Below are 20,058 nucleotides of genomic sequence, written 5' to 3' on the forward strand. Positions count from 1 at the left end.
ACAAATAATACATTAACCATGCCACAAAAATTCAGTTTATCTTATTGTCTTATACTCGCTAGGTTAATTTATTTTTCCAATCTATGTATATTACCACCGGTTCGGAAAGGTTAACCTCAGACCCGAGAAGAACCGGCGTCAGAATTTCTGCGAGGTGTGGATGTATTCATTTTACAACAGTTAAATAATAAACATTTTCCAACACTAGCAAGCCTTTAAATCTGTAAAACTATTATTTTACTTTTACAATTTCTTAGGTGTCAGCACAGTCCCTCTCCTTCTCCTTTTTGCAATTTTGAGTCTAAGTCCTTTTATTAAATTGATTTTAACTCAAAGATTTACTTTAAAAAACCTTAATTAGGTACTACATTTTCCTTTTGATTCTTACACATTTCCAGGTCTTCCCATTAGCATACAATATAATATTTTACAAATTAATACCTACTTTATGATGTAGGTCACATTTTCTATGATCACTGATTGTTGATCACGTGGTGCTTTCCATAGAAAACGAAGCGCTGGAGGCTCTAGCCCGGTCCGGGCCCTGTCTAGCGTGGTCATCCTTAAGACGATCGCTTGCTTTTTGGACAACATGTACTCGATGTCGCTAAACACTGCTACTTATAGATTGAGAGTACTACCAGATTCGTCAATATCTCAGTGTTGACCTCAGATTAATTAAGATTATGCGACACCTTAATATTATTATCCAAACTCAACTATATCGATACTGTGATTAACGGTCAAAGGCACTTCTTCACCGCATCCAGAATGCTTGTGCCAGTTTCTGTTTCCCCATCCCTCCACGTACTCATGTCACCCCTTATTTCTTAATCAGTGGTAAGATGTTGAAAATGGAAGCGAGTCGATCGTTGTACTTTGCGACCTTACTTTTCGGTGTGGTACCACAATACCTTTCAACAAGTGGTTGTTCTCGTCCCGACCGACCAATGAGAGACGCCATTCGACTTCTCTGTACGAGATATACGGCCGTTCAGAAGCATTTCGTGGCAGTTCTCGCTACTCTACTACGAAATGCTGCACCAACATATCCTATCCAATATCTATAATTGAAACAAAATGAATTGAAACAATTAATAGCATTTTTTATCGGTAAATGCAGCTTAATTTAGCATTTTTAGTTTTCAATTTCAACTTTCAGGTGGTTACAAACAATTTTAAAAAGAAAAATATTAATTATGCTACATATCAACATTTATGTCAAGTAAACTAGTTCTTAGTGACTGAAGCATTATGAAAAACACAGTACACGTATTTTTGAATAAGCTTTCAATTGGTAACCAGAATCCTGAAATAAAATTAAGAAATATGATTTCAACAGTTTGCTATGAACAGCCCTTGCTGACCTCAGACCAAAGATTGACGAGGTAACGTGTTTCAACATACCTACCCCACCCTTACGAGTATTATTCAGACCACTTCTTTGCACTTTTAACATAACATGGACTTTACTTAAAACGTTGATAAGTCAAAATATTTAAAAAATATAAGTAATGATAAAAAGCACTGCCAGAAGGCATCAAACATATATCAAAAAAATGCCAAAACTGACATACGTATTACACCTTTCGTTTTGCTTATATTTATTTTCGTTCCTTTCCTTTCAAAAGACCCATGTATTCTTGCTACCATCTCTTGCAACTCTTCACTCGATGACGCTAGCAATACCAGGATGAAGTTGGAATGGGTAACGGATGGTTAAAATGGAAAATGAAGCATTTATTTCTTCTTGTTTATTATACTTCTAGCTTCTATTGTTGGTGAGATATGGACGCTGCAGTGCACTGTGTCAACTTATCTTTGTTTTAACCTACCTCGGTCTCCCCCGCATCAATAATTCATTTTTATCGAGTGTTGTCGTCAGGTGGGTTAGGTACCTTATTATCCTTATCTAAATTCTAATGAACATTAATTCATGGACGTTTCTAATTGTATGTTTTGATAAAGTAGACGGTTTAATTACTACGAGTAGACCTGAAAAATCTTTATTCATTCAGAATTGGCAACGGTTATCGTGTAGCGTGTAAGCGTATCGTGTAGTATAAAAGGATGTCAGTTGCAGCATAGAAGCAACCATTAGCGACGCTTCAGTCTGCTTGTGGTGTTGATAGTCGAGTCTCTCCATCGCGCCCCACCCCGCCGCCGCCGCCGCCGCCGCCGCCGCCGCCGCCGCCATGTCGCCGCTCGTCCGCTCGCTGCTCGCGCTCGCCGCGCTGCTCGCCGCCGCCGACGCTCATGGACAATGCGCGACGATAGAAATCGGCAAGTACGAGAACCTGTATACAATGTGTCTGGTCAACGATGTCGGAGCCGTTAAGGGCGTGTAGTACAATCGATTTCATCGATAAATCACCACGTGTTTTTCCTTTTAAGTCAACGGTAATGAAATGGCGGCATTTTTAATTTTTCAAACAACTGAGCACGGGTGCACGTGGTATTTTTGACATTATCTGTAAATTTTCCGTCCTACGAATAGAAAAAATATGTTATTGGATAGCTAAACATGTAAGCAATCGATTAAAGCTAATAATTGTACGCAAACATTTCAATAACAGGGCAAAAAAAAATATTGAAAGTAAATAATTAGGACAGAAATGCATTACTTTATCAGTTTTTATTTTTTTATGTACAAACTAGGTCATTTAGCTACATTTTTTTCGTACTGCATTTGTAGTACAGAATATTAGCTAGAAATGCATACCAAAATCATAGCTCTATCTTTGATACTTCAAAAATAACACGTGTTCAAATATGACCCTGTTAATTACCTTTATTAATAACTTGAGATAATCCCAAGAATTATCATCCCCACTCCCAGTTTTTCTTTTACAAGCAGGTAGATAAGTCAAGGGGTGCTGCCAGGTCAATCAGTCATCCCTCGCTCTGCGTTGTGATAACAAACTTCTGCTATCTTCGGCTTACTTCAGTTCGATTGTGTTATTGTTGAAACTTTTGTTAGTTGTTGGACCTGCTGTTTCCGTTTTTGTTAAAATGGAAGACGGCCACTATTCTAGTCAGCACACTGCTGACATACATTTCGTTTATGGGTTTTGCAACGGGAACGCTAATGCTGCTGTTCGAGAGTACGCAAGGAGGTTTCCTAACAGACCCATTCCGAATGCTCGCACATTCATAAGAATTCATGCACGGCTCGCTGAGAACGGCATAAGAAGACCCGCCGATGAACGTGTTCGACTTGTAGCACCCCAGGACGAAGAAGAGATCTTAAGATTAGTCACACACGACCCGAGACTGAGCATTAGAAGAATAACCAACAGGATGAATTTATGCAAGTGGACAGTCTGGAGAGTATTAAAAAGAGAAGGATTACACCCTTACCATTTCAGACGAGTACAAGACATTATTGGACCAGATTACGCTGCAAGATCAGTTTTTTGTTCCTGGATAACAAGAAGAGCACGAATGGATCAAACGTTTTTGAAACGTATTATGTGGACCGACGAGGCCACTTTCACGCGTTTGGGATACGTAAACCACCGCAACGAGCATCTGTGGCAGTTGGAGAATCCTCATGCTGTGAGACCAAGTTCATTCCAGCACCAATTCTCAGTAAATGTTTGGGCGGGAATCATTGACGATATTTTAGTTGGGCCAATTATTCTACCTGGGACAATGAATGGCCCACGATTTTTAGAATTTCTCCAAACACAGTTCCATGACGCATTAATGGAGCTGCCTGTAGCATACAGGAGGAGGATGATTTTGCAGCTGGATGGTGCTCCTCCACATTTTGCAAGAGATGTGCGAAATTATTTGAATGAGCATTATGTCCCGTGGGTTGGACGTGACGGACATGTCGCTTGGCCTCCTCGATACCGGACTTAACTCCACTCGATTATTTTCTATGGGGCACCTTGAAACAAAGAGTGTACGTCGACATACCGGGAACAAGGGAAGATTTAGTGCAAAGAATAATTGAACATGCAAACATGTTAAGAGAAGATAAGGAGATGATTCGGCGGTCTACGCAGCATATTGCGATAAGAGCAACTGCTTGTCTACAAAATCGAGGGGGCTATTTTGAGCAGTTACTCAACTAGTTAGTCATCTTTAGCCTTAAGATACTTTTGTTATGATTTTTATTAAAATTTAAATTATTATTAGCGCTTTGTTTTATTTTTTCTCCTTTTGTAAAAAAACAACATTTTTAGGTACATCTTGGAACCTCTGTAACTTCTAAAGTTATTATGTCAGATACGTAATTTTGGTATTAATGTCTATCCAATATCCTGTACTACAAACGCAGAGCAAAAAAAATTTAGGTAAACGACCTAGTTTTTACATAAAAAAATAAAAACTGAAAAAGTAATGCGTTTCTGTCCTAATTATTTACTTTTTTTTTTTTTTTATGAAATAGGAGGCAAACGAGCAGACGGATCACCTGATGGTAAGCGATTACCGCCGCCCATGGACACCCGCAACACCAGAAGGGTTGCAAGCGCGTTGCCGGCCTTTAAGATGGGAGTACGCTCTTTTCTTGAAGGTTTGTAGGTCGTATCGGTCCGGAAATACCGCTGGCGACAGTTCATTCCACAGTTTGGCTGTGCGAGGCAGGAAGTTTCTGGAGAAACGCACAGTTGAGGACTGCCAACCATCCAAGTGATGAAGATGGTAATGTTGGTGCGTAGGGCGATGGCGAAAAGAAGCGGCAGGGATTAATCCGAACAATTCCTCGGAGCACTCCCCGTTATACATGCGATAGAAAATGCAGAGCGAGGCTACATCTCTACGCAGCGCCAAGGAGTCAAGCCGTTCCGAAAGACGCTGGCAGTCAACAATTCGAGCCGCTCTTCGTTGGATGCGGTCCAGAGGGAGAAGCTGGTATTGGGGTGCCCCTGCCCACAGATGAGAGCAGTATTCCATGTGTGGGCGAACCTGCGCCTTATAAAGCTGTAGGCGCTGGGCCGGTGTGAAATACCGTCTCGATCTGTTGAGCACACCGAGCTTCTTGGAGGCTAATTTAGCCTTACCCTCTAGATGACCGCGGAACTGGACTTCACTCGAAATGTCGACACCAAGGATTCCGATACTGGCTGCGGCACTCAGGGGAGTGCTCTCAAAACGAGGTGACGCGACAAACTCTAACTTTTTTGCGGTAAACGCGCAAACCTGTGTCTTGTTAGGGTTAAAACGGACTAAGTTAAGTCGACCCCATTCAGAGACTTCCTTTAGGGAAGAACCTTTGCCTTGCTATTGAAATGTTTGCATACAATTATTAGCTTTAATCGATTGCTTACATGTTTAGCTATCCAATGAGATATTTTTTGTATTCGTAGGACGAAAAATTTACAGATAATGCCAAAAATACCACGTGCACCCGTGCTCAGGTGTTTGAAAAATTAAAAATGCCGCCATTTCATTACCGTTGACTTAAAAAAAAAACACGTGGTGATTTATCGATGAAATCGATTGTACTACACGCCCTTAACGGCTCCGATATGGTTGACCGGACACATTGTATATTATACTAAAAATGTAATAATTTTAAACATTAATCATTACCAAGGCGCGGAATGTTTATACACTCATGGACAAATTTAGAGGGCCGCAAAAATAAAGATTAATTATTAATTTTGAAATTACTTTAGGTGGCGGTTTTACTTGAGGTGGTAATCCAGGAATGAAACCTGTTTCTGCGTTCCTCTAGTCCATGAGTAATTATAGCAAAAATTCAAATGACAAAAGAGAGATACCAAATGATTTTATCGACAATCGATAACTGATACTGAAAGACAATAAGATTCGTTTGATTAAAATTAAATTAAAATTGTGCCTTAAATATTTAAGGGACAAGTATTATATTATATTATATTATAGCTTTATTTATCCATACAGTTACATTATTTGAAATATTTATGTGTATAGTATGTATATGAATATTATTGTATGGCCCCTATAGGGTAGAAAGCCTCCTCCATTTTATTCCATGTTTGTCTGTTTTGGGCTGCGGTCATCCAGTTTTTACCAGCTGTTTTTACAACATCGTCGACCCATCTTGCCTTTTGTCGTCCATGTCGTCTTTTTCCTGTGGGACCAAGCCACTTCGTTGTTTGCAATGTCCATCTGTTATCTTGGTATCTTGCTATGTGGCCTGCCCACTTCCATTTCAGTGTCATGGCGTGTTCTAGTGCATCTTTGATTTTTGTTTTGTTGCGTATGTCTACATTTCGTGTTTTGTCTATTCTTCTCAATTTCAGGATACTTCTTTCCATGGCGTGCTGGCATGATAGGATTTTATTTTTGATCTTATTAGTATAAGTCCAAGTCTGACTTCCGTATGTTAAGGAGGGTAAGATACATGAATCCATAATGATCTTCTTGAGGTTCAGACTGTAATTTCCTTTGAGGATTTCTTTCTGTGACCAATACTTTTTCCATGTTGTGTTTATTCTCCTATCTACTTCGTTTTCGTGTCTGTTGGCGTCGAACGATATTTGTTTTCCGAGGTATATATAATTATTGACATATTCTATTCTGTGTCCTTCTACAGTAATCGGGGTTTGGTTGTGGTTGGTCATTATTTTAGTTTTATCAGTATTCATTCCCAGTCCTACTTTTTTGCTTTCTTTGGCTAAATTTTGAAGCATTTTTTCTAGTTCTTCAGGAGTTTCACTAAATAGCGCTATATCGTCAGCGAATCGTAAATGTGTTAGACGTCTATTGAGTATCTTCACCCCTCTGTTTGTCCAATTTATGCTCTGGAAGATGTCTTGAAGGACTGCTATGAACAGAGTTGGTGAGAGTGGATTTCCTTGCTTTACCCCTTTTTCTATAGGAAACACCTCTCCTCTCTTTTCCAGTTTTATTCTGTTCACACTTGTTGTGTACACATTTTTAATTATATTTATGTATTTTTGGTTTATATTGTTGTTGCTTAGTGCTTCCCACATTGATGTGTGTGAGATGCTATCGAAGGCTTTTGAATAATCAACAAAAGCTATATACAACGGTTTTCCGAATTCTTGGTATTTCTCTAGTAGTTGATCAATAGTGTGTATATGGTCGATGGTTGAGTAATTCGGTCGGAACCCTGCTTGTTCAATTGGTTGGTTTTTATTAATTATTGGTGATATTCTGCTGAGCAAGATCGATGAGAATAACTTATATGAGTATAGATAGAGATAATAAACTAATTGGTCTGTAGTTACCTACTTCTTGTGGGTTTCCCTTCTTGTATAATAATATTATGTCCGATAAGCCCCATTGTTGTGGTATTTGTTCGGATTCTACAATTTTGTTAAATAATGTTGTCAGGTAAGGGGTTAGTATTTGTGCTCCGATTTTCAGTGTTTCGTTGGTTAGATTATCCGGTCCTGGGCTTTTTTCCGTTTTCAGTGCCTTTATATGTCTAAGTACTTCCATTTCATTTATTGGATCTGTTATATCTTGGGTGTGTTCTATTTTTCTTCCGTATATTACTGAATCTTCTGGAAATTTCTTATAGAGATCTCTGTAAAATTCAGTGGCACACTCGAGAATGTCTTTTCTGTTTTTTGTTTTGTCCTGACCATCCTTTAGGTTGTGAATCCATGTCTTGTGTGTTGACAGTTCCTTGTTGGCTCGTTTCGAGCTTCGAAGTGTTATGAGGTTTTTTTCAATTATCGATTTTCTGTAAGTGTTGTAATCTTCTCTGATAGCTTTGTTCGTTTTTTTAAATAATTGTTTTAATTCGTCTTTCTCTTCCCTGGTTTTGTTTTTTAGTAGTAGTAGTTTCCCACGTCTATCTATCAGGTCCAGTGTTTCTTTAGCTAGTATTTTGTGTTTGTGGGTTTTTGTTTTGTTTTCCAGTTCGAGACTTTTCATTATTACCTGTTCTATTGTGTAGCTTATAGTTTGCACATCATTCTTAGTTTTTAAAAGTTCATCAAGTGTTTTGGAGTGGTGTTCTAGATTCTTGATATATGTTTCTTTTTCACTTATAGTCTTGAGCAGGTTTGTTGATGATTGGTAAGATTTTCGACTGGTTTTGGGTGTTGCTATGGTTAGTGAACATCTAAGCATTCTGTGATCTGATGGGAAGTTTACTAGGTTTAGTACATCCACATTTGTTATGGACTTTGGAGTGTTGGTTAATATATAATCGATTTCATTTCTTGTTTTCTGATTGGGTGATATCCATGTCCATCTACGGGTTTGCTTCTTTTTGAAGAATGTGTTCATTATCGACAGTTTGTATTCATTAGCATGTCGTATAAGGCGTTCCCCTCTACTATTTCTTTTCCCAAATCCATATTTTCCCATTACCATGTTTTCTTCTGGTTTTGGTTGTCCGATTTTCGCATTAAAATCCCCAATCACAAGAAAATGTATGTCAGCTTGTTCTTGTGCTGTCTTCAGGTCATAATAAAATTTGGTAATTTCTTCTTCGCTTGAACTTTCAGTGGGTGCATATGTTTGGATTATGGTAACTGGTAACTGCTCAAATTTTAGTTTTAGAACTGCAATTCTTTCAGATATGCCTAGAAAATTTACTATATTATTTTTAAGTGTTTTCTTTATTAGGAAGCCTACTCCGTGCAAGCCTGGTGTTTCGCCTATATAACACAGGATATAGTTTTCATGTTCTTCGATCTTTTGGCCCATTCTTCTAATTTCTGCCAGTCCTATAATGTCCCAATCTATATTCTCTGTAGCATTATTTAGTTCTATGAGTCTTTCTCTTGTTGATAATGATCTTACATTGTATGTGCAGACTTTTAATCGGCGCGATCTTTCCAGTTTAATCTTTCTTTGGTTTTTATTGTTGATTGAATGATTTTTTGGAGGGTTTTGGTCTAGTACTCCCGCGGGGACCGGCCGTGTTGGGAGACAATTATGTTGTGTTGATTGTTGTAAATTAGTTGCATTCAGTTGCTTGTATTTTTTCCGGTTGTCGATAGAGTTTATTAGTTTTTTGGCTGTAGTGATATTGGGGCGGGTCTGCCGCGTTCGACATAGTTTAACATACTAGGTTTAATTACTTCTTTTGTTGTTGTTTTGGATACTGTTTGTTCTGGGCTACTCTGTGAGTTACTTTTCTTTTGTGTTGACATTTTAGGAGAATCTGACTCTTCTCTACTTCTTTTCGTGTTTTGTTGCGTTTGTGGTTTTATTATTAATTTATCATACTTCAAAAAGGCTATACATATTTATTTATCCATTTCATAGTATAGATATCACACTATGTTCCCCTTCTTTTTTTCTTCCTCAACTTGCCGCTGTAATTCCTTACGTTTTTCGATAATTGCTCTAGGGAAATCTTCTTTTATATAGATGCCGGGGGGGAGGCTGGTTTTCTTTTTCATAATCTGGTGTTTCTTCCATGTGGTTGTGAAGGAGACCACCACAGGGAGCTTTTTGTCGCTGGAGGTCCTGTGTCCAATTCTATATACGTTGCTTAGTTCGTTGCTGTCTATATAAATTCCCAAGTCTACAATGATCTCTTTTATATAATCCACTAGTTCGCATTCTGGCTTTCCTGATTCTTCGGTGCCAAAAAATATAAGGTTATTATTGCGTTTTTCCTTTTCCATAAAATTAATTTTCTTTTCCAGTTCTGATACTTTGTTTTTTAGTACATTGTTTTCGTTGGCCAAATTCTTCATCTTTTCGTCCAGCGCTTCCAGTACGTTTTCCGTTACAGATTTTGTTATTGTTTTAGTTTGTTGCTCCAGCTTTTCATCGAGTTTCGACAATAGATACTCCGTGTTTTTGTCCATGTTTTATTTTTGGTACTATTTGTTTCTTGCACTGGCAACACTCTGGATGTCACTGTCGCACTGACACTTGACGTTACTTCTAAATGTTGGTAGCACTTGCTTGAGTAATGGCGACTTCCGTTTAGGTTATGTTGATAGGTTTCGTTGGGTTTTAATTTGCACTTTTACACACAGAGTTTGAAGATCGCACTGAGTTTTATTCTTCAAAGTGTTTATTCACTGGTGTTCTACTGAATTACTTATAGAATAACGCTTATTTGACACTTTATGCACGGGAAATCGATTTTTTTTCACGGGAGACAATAACATGCGCACTGACAGTTCGCCACCGCAACCGGAAATGTGGAGGGACAAGTATTACAAAATAAAAATATTCCATTTAAATAAATGTCCTGCTTCATATAAAGTGCATACAATTTAGTTTTTTAAGGATTTATGAAACAAAATATTATAATTATTATAGGCTTATTATTAACCCGTGGAGCGCCCTAAACAGACACGTGTGCTGGTAACTAGTATAGGAGTTCCATACTACGGTAATTCTGGGGCGCTCCAGGGGTTAACCGGGCAACTAAAATGCTAAACAGGAACTTTCTCTGGCCATATAATAATAATAATAAGTGCGGCCGTTGTAGGGCCCACTAAATGAGTAGGCGAGTCACCACCTGTCTTACACAATTTTGAGACTGATTGTCACGGCAGGTGTCCGCTAGGTTCTAAATTAGCGTAATCGGAGTTTGCTCTATTCCAGGAGTAGTGGAAAAATTTTGCACTTTTTCAGTTTTTTTGCTTGTGGTTCAAAATCGGTACGTCTGACGGTAAATTTGCTCTAATTGTGATAAAAATTGATATCTGAGGATCCTAAAAGTATCTTAATTTAAATTCGTAGTCAAACATTGTAAAAAATGGCCGCCACTTTGAATTTCTTTTTTTTTTTGTAAAATCGTGTTAAAATCCATTTTTTTTTCTATTTATTTACACATCACAAAAACAATACAAAGAACTTAAAACTAAGATGCGCCACAGAAACTTGTGAAAATTTATGCGTGTATTTATTTTTACCAGTGTCTGATCTGCAACAACCTTGCTGGTATAGTGACATTAATTTTGACGGTGGGTTCCTTCTACATCGAGTGGTGGTGGGAGATTCATTTTACCTTGTCAATCCAAGGTAAAATGAATCTCCTGAGGCTCCCAAAATTTACCCATACCTCCTGGGATGGAGCAAACTCAGATTATGGTAATTTAGGACCAAATGAAGGTATTAAAATGATTTCCAACTTGCTGGCAATTAAATCCTCAAAACGCATAAATAGTATAACTTTTTAAATGCGTACATTACAAACCTAACCTTGCCACTTAGAAATCATAGAATGTACCTATGGCTATTAGTAAGCTTGAGCTATGGATAAAGGTATTTATCTAGAACTCAGAACTGTAATTATTATGGATAAACAGCAATTAATGTCCTTGCAGCACAAGGCTGGGTTCGAATCCCCTGCCTACGAAGTTAGATGCAGCTTCGTTGAGGGGACTGCGCGTTTATGTATTTTGTTTTACGCTTCGAATTTTTGGATAGTTTTACATATTGAATTTTCCCGTTGACAGTCTGGTTTCACGTTATCAAACTTAAATCGCAAGTGCATGCAGGATCTCCATATTCACTATTTCTAAAACAATTTGTTATTAGTCATTCCAAAATGTTATTTTACTGTTTGTTTTCAGGTCACAAAACGAAATATCCTGTACCTCTAAAACTTGTACATGTACCTTACCCGGGAGGACAAGTGCACATTCCTGATGTAAGAAGTCTTTATAATTAATTTACAGTCACTTATATTTAAGTAGTGAAAGAAATAAAGCAAAGCATTCGGATTTTTAAACCATATTTGATAGAATCGAGCTTTTTAGTAGAGCGCTGTTTTTTCAGCAAGTCGAGTACCTATGTATGTCACTAATGTATTCAATACTTTTTCAATTAATCACCTAAAATATTACTTTTTCTACTCTACTACCTAAAATAAATTATTAATATTATCTAAATAGGTATTAAATACCGAACAAGAGCATGTCGGGCCATATGCTGAGTGTAGGGTTCCGTAGTTACTATTCTGTCAGAACCAGAACAGACCAAACGGGGGCTATTAGTAAAGTATCATGTACATTACAAGCATGAGGGAGTACCTTTAGAAGCGCTTTTTTACGTCTTTTTTGCAATAAGTCACGGCTAGACCGATCATGTTCGATACATTTTTCGATTAAAGTATTTATTAAGTTTATGTTTCACGATTTTTTCCATATTATTTGGACCTATGATTCAAAAATTAGAGTGCCGTGCACATTTCCATTCACCTACAAACAGAATTCATTTTAGTATAAGGTGGCTTAATCATTGAAGGCTGGCCGCCAGTTATTGAAACCTTATACTAAAACGAATTCTGCTGACAGGTGAATAGAATTCATTTTAGTCATTTATTTATTGCAACCATAGTGTAGTACAGATCTTACAAACTAAGTACATTCAGAGTCAAATGGGCCCTGGCAGGGTATTGCAATGTCAAACATATTTTAATTCAATTTACAATATTATATTCTTCTATTAAGTAAATGTTGGTACGTGGCATGGCGTGGCGTAAATTGCTGCAGCGGCTAATGCTTCCACGTGCTTCTTTAAAAACGAATAGATCACTACTGAATGTCGCCATCGTGTAGTTGCGTTTTAACCATCACATGGCCATCTCGCTGGCCCAGCGCTGGGCCATCGTGTAGGGGAGCCATACGCCGGTTTGTCAGCCGCCGCGCCGCACCGCTCCGCGCCGCACCGCTCCGCGCCGCATCGTCTCGCCTTCGCGATTTGTTCGCCTACGTAAGACGCTGCCTAAAAAAATTTTTTGTAGTTTTTATTTTAACGTCCTGTAACGCATGATTTATGCATTCATGCCAAATTGCATCTTTCTAGCACTAACTATCACGGAACAAAGCCTCGGACAGACGGACATGGTGGAACTATAAAGGTTTCTAGGTGACTACGAGACCCTAAAACGGCACGTTGATGACTTTTGGTTCTACAGGGAAAAAGAAGAAGAAAAAAGAAGATGAAAAAAGAAGGGAAGAAAAAAATTATGGACCCTGGAGGGAAAGTGCCTTAAAACCCTAAGTTATAGAATAGAATACAATATAATAATAGCATTTATTTCAGTATTTTTTTATTTAAAAAATTATAACATGTCTAATATTTCCTGCATGATAATTTCAGTAGGTATAAGTTTATAGTTATTATACAATACATTACAGAGAAAGAAAGAAAAAAAAGACATAACTTGTACACTGTAACTTCTTACACTGAAAATCCACGAAAAATATTTAAGTTTTTTGGCTTATTCCATTCAAATAAACAACACGAATACCTAATAACACGTTTAATATGACTTGTTTTTACTGTATATTTGTTGTGAAAAGTTAAAGATTGTTAAGAATTAAAGGATAAGCCCAGGTGGTATAATAAACGAAGAATTAGCGTAAACAATGAATTACTCACACACAAAGCTAGTAACTTTCTATTCTGACCTAGAAAGAGATAGCTATATAATAAAAGAGTGAGAAAACCAAATTTTCTTAGCAGTTGTTTGCTTCAGAGCGAATCTCACAGAGTATAATTTATATTTACAGTAACTATTTAGGTAGTTGCATTGCACATCACAATTGCCAATATTTCTAAACTGTGAAAAGTTAATAAGGTATTACAAAAAACAAATTATTCGTGGCAATTCATTCGACGAATAATTTATTCAAATAAAAATAATTCGTGCGACATTTTTATTCGTCATTCGCGATAAATTTTGTTATTCTTATCCGTTATTCGTCATTCGAATAAATTTTGCCCATCTCTGGTGCTACACGAGGATATATATAGGTATAGAACATAGTACTTATTTTATAAATACTTATACCTCTATTTATAGAAAACATTCATAATAAATTTTTGTGATAACCCAAAAAATATTTGCCCTTACTAGGGCTCGAACCCGGGACTTCCAGGGTCACTACCGACTAGAATAGAAGGCTGACAATCATTTATAAGGCAAACATTTATTTAAAGTCAAGCTATAAATGAGTTTTACTTTCAACATAATGATGTTTATTATTTGATTTAATTTATCTATAATAAAAATAAAATTATAATTGGGAGTGGATTATAATTACGGATATAACACTGGTAATGTGGTTTCAAAATATTGATGTATCGTTCCAGGGTGCTTGCCGGGTGCCTAGGAACACCGTCGGTGCAAAGATAAAGTGTTGCAACTCCAGTGACAACCCCAATATTCCTCCACCGACCATAACCGTAGACAATTACGTTTGGCCGACCATCAACGTTCGCGTTGTTGACCGTGCGGGATGTGACTGTGAAATCACCCAGTACTGTTCTGAATATTATAAAATTTAAAAGGTGCACGTTTTGAACACTCAACACACGTTTCGAATTATGATTTAATAATGTGGCTCTTGACAAACGGATACTACTTATGTTCACCTATGAATTATTTTGTGTTATTATCTTTGTGTTAATGCAACGTGCACTAGCTGCTTACTGTTGTGATTCTTCATCTAAATTTCACAAATTATTATTTTGTTAAGTATATTAGTTTTAACGTTTGATTGATTCTAAATTGTTACTTTTATTTTCTGTATAGTGCACAATAAATAATATTTAACCTTCATGTTTTAAATAAACATTTTATTGCATTTAATTAGTTTAATTGAAGATCATGTACCTTGGTTTTTCTAATATTATTAATAAGTAGGTAACATTGTTTGAACAATTACCCCGGGCAACTAATCACTAAACATGATTAAGCGCTCGTATTCATTCAGCGATCCAGACGGATCCGAGGAAATTATTTGAAAAAAGAGAATAGCGTCACACGAGAGGTTGGGTAACTAATTGTAAGTATAGATTATGCACGTACAACTAGTCTCGTCCAGGCCCCTATTTCACCAACGTGACAGGTGCGACAATTCGACAAGTCTCATTGTTGCTGACGTCACAGGCATCCATGGGCTACGGTTATCGCTTACCATCGAGCGGGCCGTATTCCTGTTTGTCACCATCATTGTATTATTTAAAAAAACTTTATTATATCGGCAAAAAACAGCTATTTCTCTTGTGATGTTTATGATGATAAGGGGCTATTCATAAATTACGTCATTTCAAATTAGGGGGGGGGGTCTGGACATCGGATGACGGTAGCATGAAGTAGGAGGAAATGGGGTCATTTGAAGCATGATTTTTGGATGATTATAGGGGGGGGGGGGGGGGTCCAAAATCGTCAAAAATCGATGACGTAATTTATGGACAGCCCCTAATGATGACAATTGTCACAAGATTTCAAAGAACTTTCGGTAATTCTTGACAGCAAATGAGTTCTGTGTCGGAAATTCGTGACAATTGCCGTATTTCTTGTGACAATTGTCATTAGCTTCGCAGAATAAGTACTTATTTACTGTCGATATAGTGGAGATTTTTTTAAATTAACATGTCGGTGGCAAACAACCACACCGCCCGTCTGATGGTAAGCGGTTACCGTAGCCTATGGAGGCCTGTGATGTCAGTAACAGTGATGTCGACAAATGCGACATTTGTCACGTTGGTGAAATAGGGCCCAGGTGACCACACTAAGAGCTGTTTCCTACTGACGTCCAGTTTTTTGCGGGTACGGTTTTTTGCAGGATCCCGTTTTAGTAGTCTAGATGCTTTCACACGAGGATTCTGTTTGCGGGATACTGTATGCAACTACAGAAAACTGGATCCTGCGAAAAAACCGTGCCCGCAAAAAACTGGACGTCGGTGGGAAACAGCTCTTATATTGTTTTTTATAATCACGACAATTGTACATGAAATAAATCAATGTATCTCTAGTCCCGACATTTAAAACCTTCATCCATTTTGTTATTCATTAATTAGTTAACAGTATTGGGTCCCGTCCAGCTCGCGACCGCCGGGACACTTTCAGTCTTCTTTGACCGAGGAGTACTGGCCTTTACCAATTTTGATGGTTGGTACACAGAAGAATAAAATAATCTCTTTCTAAGTGTTTATCATTCAGGAAAATAAAGCTTCTTTGGTCGTTGAGTATTTTATACGTAATTAAAAAAAATGTGTTTATTTAACATATTTTAAGTATCCTATACCTATAGTGGTCATTTTTTTCATACAAAGACGTTTTCGACTTTTTCCTCTCTGGATTTTGGCCCTAGATGAGTCATTTTTAGGGTTCCGTACCCAAAGTGTAAAACGGGACCTTATTACTAAGACTCCGGTGTCCGTCCGTCCGTCAGTCCGTCTGTCACCAGGCTGTATGTCACGAACCGTGATAGCTAGTTGAAATTTTCACAGATGATGTATTTCTGTTGCCGCTATAACAACAAATACTAAAAAGTACGGATTCAATCAATCAATCAATCAATCATTTATTTGCAGATAAAACATAGTAGGTACAATGCATGCAAATACAATTATATTAACATTACACCACCGGTAATGTCAAAATTAATTACAAAAATCAAAAGAATAAAAATCCATTACAATTAAAACCATAGTAAGAAATAAATTATATGTATATTAAATGTCAGTTAATTCGTGATTACCAATAAAATTAAGAAAATAAGTTAAAACACAAGAAATACAAAAGAGAACACATAATCAGAGTTAAAATATAAATGTCAAATATTAATTTAATCAAAAGCTCTAGCAAAGTATTCTTTAATGGAATAATAGGGCTTACTAATAAAATATTGCTTCAGTTTTCTTTCCAATGTTTTTAAATCCTGGCATACCTTTATATCTTTATCTAATTTATTATACACCCTTACTGCGGTGTTGTTTAAACTCTTGTCAAAATATCTAAAATTACTTTTCATTACTAACATGTCATCCCTATTTCTAAAATTACTGCGAACATTCTATCTGGCTGTTTTGTATTGGTCTTTATTTTTAAAAACATATAGGCATATAGAGTAAAGGTAAAGAGAAACAGCTGTTAAAATTTTATGCTCTACGAATATATATCTATGCGTTTCAGGTACATCCGAACATCCTACAAGAAACCGTAGAGCCTTTTTCTGTTTTATGAGCACATCTTGTATGTTTATGCCATTGCCCCAGACTTCTATGCAATACCTCATAATGCTCTCGAAATATGCATAATAAACCATTTTTAGAGTATCACTATCTGCAAAACTGGATAGGCTCTTTAAAGCATAACAAGCACTGGCCAGCCTGTTGGAGATTTTTTCAGTTTGTATGTGCCATCTTAAAAATGGGTCTAATTCAACACCTAGAAATGTAATGCAGTCTGATTTTTGAATAGGAATGTTACAAATAGGATCTGCGCTATTAAACCCACGACGAAATATCATGTAAAAACTTTTATCACAGTTCATTTTTAAACAGTTAGCCGAGAACCACTTACATAAATCTGACCAGCATTTTTGCATTTTCATATTTAATTCATATTCAGTGCGAGCTTTAATAATGATGCTGGTATCGTCAGCATAAAGATACGGTGTTCCGGTGGTAATACAGTGTGGTAAATCATTAATGAATATAATAAAAAGTAGAGGGCCTAACACAGATCCTTGTGGAACGCCGTATTTTATGATAGTTTCATCCGATTGAAATATACTCTGGGCTTTTCTAATCTCTACATACTGCGAACGTTTAGTGAGGTATGAATTTATCAGATTCCAAGCCATACCACGTACACCGTATGATTCGAGTTTTGTGAGGAGTATTCCGTGATCAACACAATCAAATGCCTTGGTGAGATCGCAGAAAACCCCTCCACAATAGTATCCGTCATTAAGTGCCAGCATTACTTCTGTGACTAAATTAATAACCGCAGTTGAAGTATTCTTATTAGTTCTAAAACCATATTGACAGTTAGAGAATAAACCGTTTCTATTAAAGTGTGTTTCCAACCTGGCAGACAAACACTTCTCAAAAATCTTAGATAATACCGAAAGTATGGATATAGGGCGAAAATTATTAACATCAGACTTACATCCCTTTTTATAAATTGCAATTACTTTTGCTCTTTTAAGCTGAGATGGGAAGATACTTTGTGCTATACTTTCGTTAAAGACAATGCAGAGAGGAATACATAAAAGATCTATGTTACTCTTGATCATTGCAGTGTTTAAATCGTCATGGCCTCTAGCGTTGCTGTTTTTAAGATTTTTTGTTACACGTATTACTTCGGGTTCGGTAATTGGGTGTACAAAAATAGAACCGATGTTTGGTACTCTGGGTTACTTTTTTCAAAAATGACTTAAAATCTAAGTTTTCTTTACTAACTTCAGTTTTACCCACGTTTACAAAGAAATTATTTAGAATGTTAGCTATCTTTTCCTGATCATCAGTTATAGTATCACCTATGTTTATTCTCAACGTATCATTGTTACCGTTTTTTTATTTTCTACCGGTATTTTCACTAACCATTTTCCATATGGCTCGTGATTAGTTTTGGCATTACTTAAAGTTCTCCGGATGTTTAGTTTCTTAGCTGTTAGTTTAGCTTTTCGGAAGGTTTTTTTGTAACAAACAAAGTACGATTTTAAGTTTTCGTCTTTCGTATGTCTGGTTTGTAAGTATAATTTTCGTTTTTTGAGACTACTTTTCCTTATTCCTTTTGTAAGCCACGTGCGGTGTTTTTGTTACAGTAAAACTTTCTTTATTGGAAAATGTTTATCTATCAGATTAAAAAGTAACTCATAGAATGATTGTAGTTTATCATTACATTCTGGTTTAGACAGAACGTCTGTCCAGTTAATATGTGCAAGGTCATCTCGAAAGCTATTAGTTGCAGTTCTGCTAAAGATTCTTTTACTAATAAATAATTGGGGTTCTTTACTTTTTATTTTAGGTGTTGGTATTGTCATGAATAGAGCGTCATGATCGGAGAAGCTACATGGAATTACGGATACGTCTCTATAGTCTTCTATATTAGTAAGGAAGTTATCCAGACTTGTTGAAGGGGAATCTGTAATGCGTGTATATTCTGAAGTGACAGGACGTACATTGTGCTCCAATAGTAACTGCAAAAGAGCCTTAGTTTTGACGTTTTCTGTGTCAGCAAAATTGATATTGAAATCACCTCCTATTACTACGGTTTTGTTTTTTAAGTTACTAAGATATCGATCTAGTTTTTCAATAAAAAAATTTGAACTAGGACATCTGTACAAAACTACTACATTGACTGTTAAGGAGTGATTGAGTTCAATATTTAAAGAACTGATTTCGAAGACCTTTTCGGAGTAATGTTTTACAATATTTGTTGTCTTACATTTGTCTATATAGTTATCACTTACAAATATAACTGTACCGCCCCCTTTTGTGTTTTGTCTAGATGACTGGGTGGCTAAGGAATATCCTGGTAGGCAAATAGTTTTATATTCACTGGGCTCGAGCCAAGTTTCAGTTATCATTATTATGTTTGGTTTTACTGGTAGATCAGTTTCGATAAATGCTTCCAAGCAATTTCTAAGCCAGCTAAGCCTATTAATGTTTAGATGCATTATGTGTAGTCCTTCTGAGTTTATTTCAGTATTTATAAGAAAGAGAGGCTGTTATAGAACTTTTCGTTATTTTTTCTTAGCGTAGTGTTGATAGCTGTAGCCACCTTAAATTTACCCTTTGTGGTAAGTTTATAGCCATCAGAATTGTAGTCTGGGACTGAAATATTACGATCAATGTCAGCCTCCGCCGAGCGCGAGTTCGCCCTCCGTGGGCGAGTCCGACTCGCACTTGTCCGGTTTTTTTTATATGAGTTCAATATTACCAGTATCTTTTGTATGTTTTGCTTTTTTGATATTTTTGTTTGTTGCTTTACTTTAAAGTGCGCTAAAAACGGCCAAATTAATTGCGCCTAGCGTACAAAATCGGCAACAATAAACGCAAAAATCAAAACGGTCAGACACAGATAATTTCTTTTTCATACTGTTCCCAAAATTTTGATACGATTGGTTAAGTTTTGGAGGAGGAAAACGTCGAAAACGCAACCTCGATTTTAAAAATTTTTACGCAGGATTTTTTGCCTAAGCTGTCCTTATCGCACTAATTTTAGGAGCCGTCCCCGTCAGCGGGAGATATTTACTGTCTATAATTTTCAAATCTGAGAAGGGGCTCAGCTAATATTATCCTCTTAATATCTTTTAACTCTCCCTTATTGCTACTCTCCCTTATTATACTATATTTAGTGAGTTAAGTAATAAACTGGTATGGCGGAATTTGTAATTATGACATTAATATTTATAAAAA

General features: G+C 36.7%; 1 protein-coding gene across 3 annotated transcripts; it reads left to right on the forward strand.

The window, feature by feature from the left end:
* Nucleotides 1-2,012: 2,012 nt before the first annotated feature.
* On the forward strand, nucleotides 2,013-14,486 carry LOC134790899 (uncharacterized). 3 transcript variants are annotated; one of them, XM_063761885.1, is made up of 4 exons: nucleotides 2,021-2,283; nucleotides 4,400-4,429; nucleotides 11,466-11,542; nucleotides 13,993-14,486. In XM_063761885.1, exons 1-4 carry the CDS (start codon nucleotides 2,196-2,198, stop codon nucleotides 14,185-14,187), a joined length of 390 nt encoding a protein of 129 aa, XP_063617955.1. In that variant the 5' UTR covers nucleotides 2,021-2,195; the 3' UTR covers nucleotides 14,188-14,486. The 3 variants fall into 3 exon arrangements, 2 of the variants coding, with proteins under 2 accessions (XP_063617955.1, XP_063617956.1); XR_010144224.1 differs by lacking the exon at nucleotides 4,400-4,429 and having other exon boundaries at nucleotides 2,013-2,287; XM_063761886.1 differs by lacking the exon at nucleotides 4,400-4,429 and having other exon boundaries at nucleotides 2,028-2,283.
* The last annotated feature ends 5,572 nt before the right edge of the window (nucleotides 14,487-20,058 follow it).

Source organism: Cydia splendana, chromosome 5 (genome assembly GCF_910591565.1).
Source record: "Cydia splendana chromosome 5, ilCydSple1.2, whole genome shotgun sequence".
NCBI lineage: Eukaryota > Metazoa > Arthropoda > Insecta > Lepidoptera > Tortricidae > Cydia > Cydia splendana.

Coding starts and splice junctions, on each gene's coding strand:
- LOC134790899 (XM_063761885.1), top strand. CDS start 2,196: ATGTCGCCGCTCGTCCGCTCGCTGCTCGCGCTCGCCGCGCTGCTCGCC. Junction 2,284..4,399: donor ATGCGCGACGATAGAAATCG/GCAAGTACGAGA, acceptor TTTATGAAATAG/GAGGCAAACGAGCAGACGGA. Junction 11,543..13,992: donor GACAAGTGCACATTCCTGAT/GTAAGAAGTCTT, acceptor GTATCGTTCCAG/GGTGCTTGCCGGGTGCCTAG.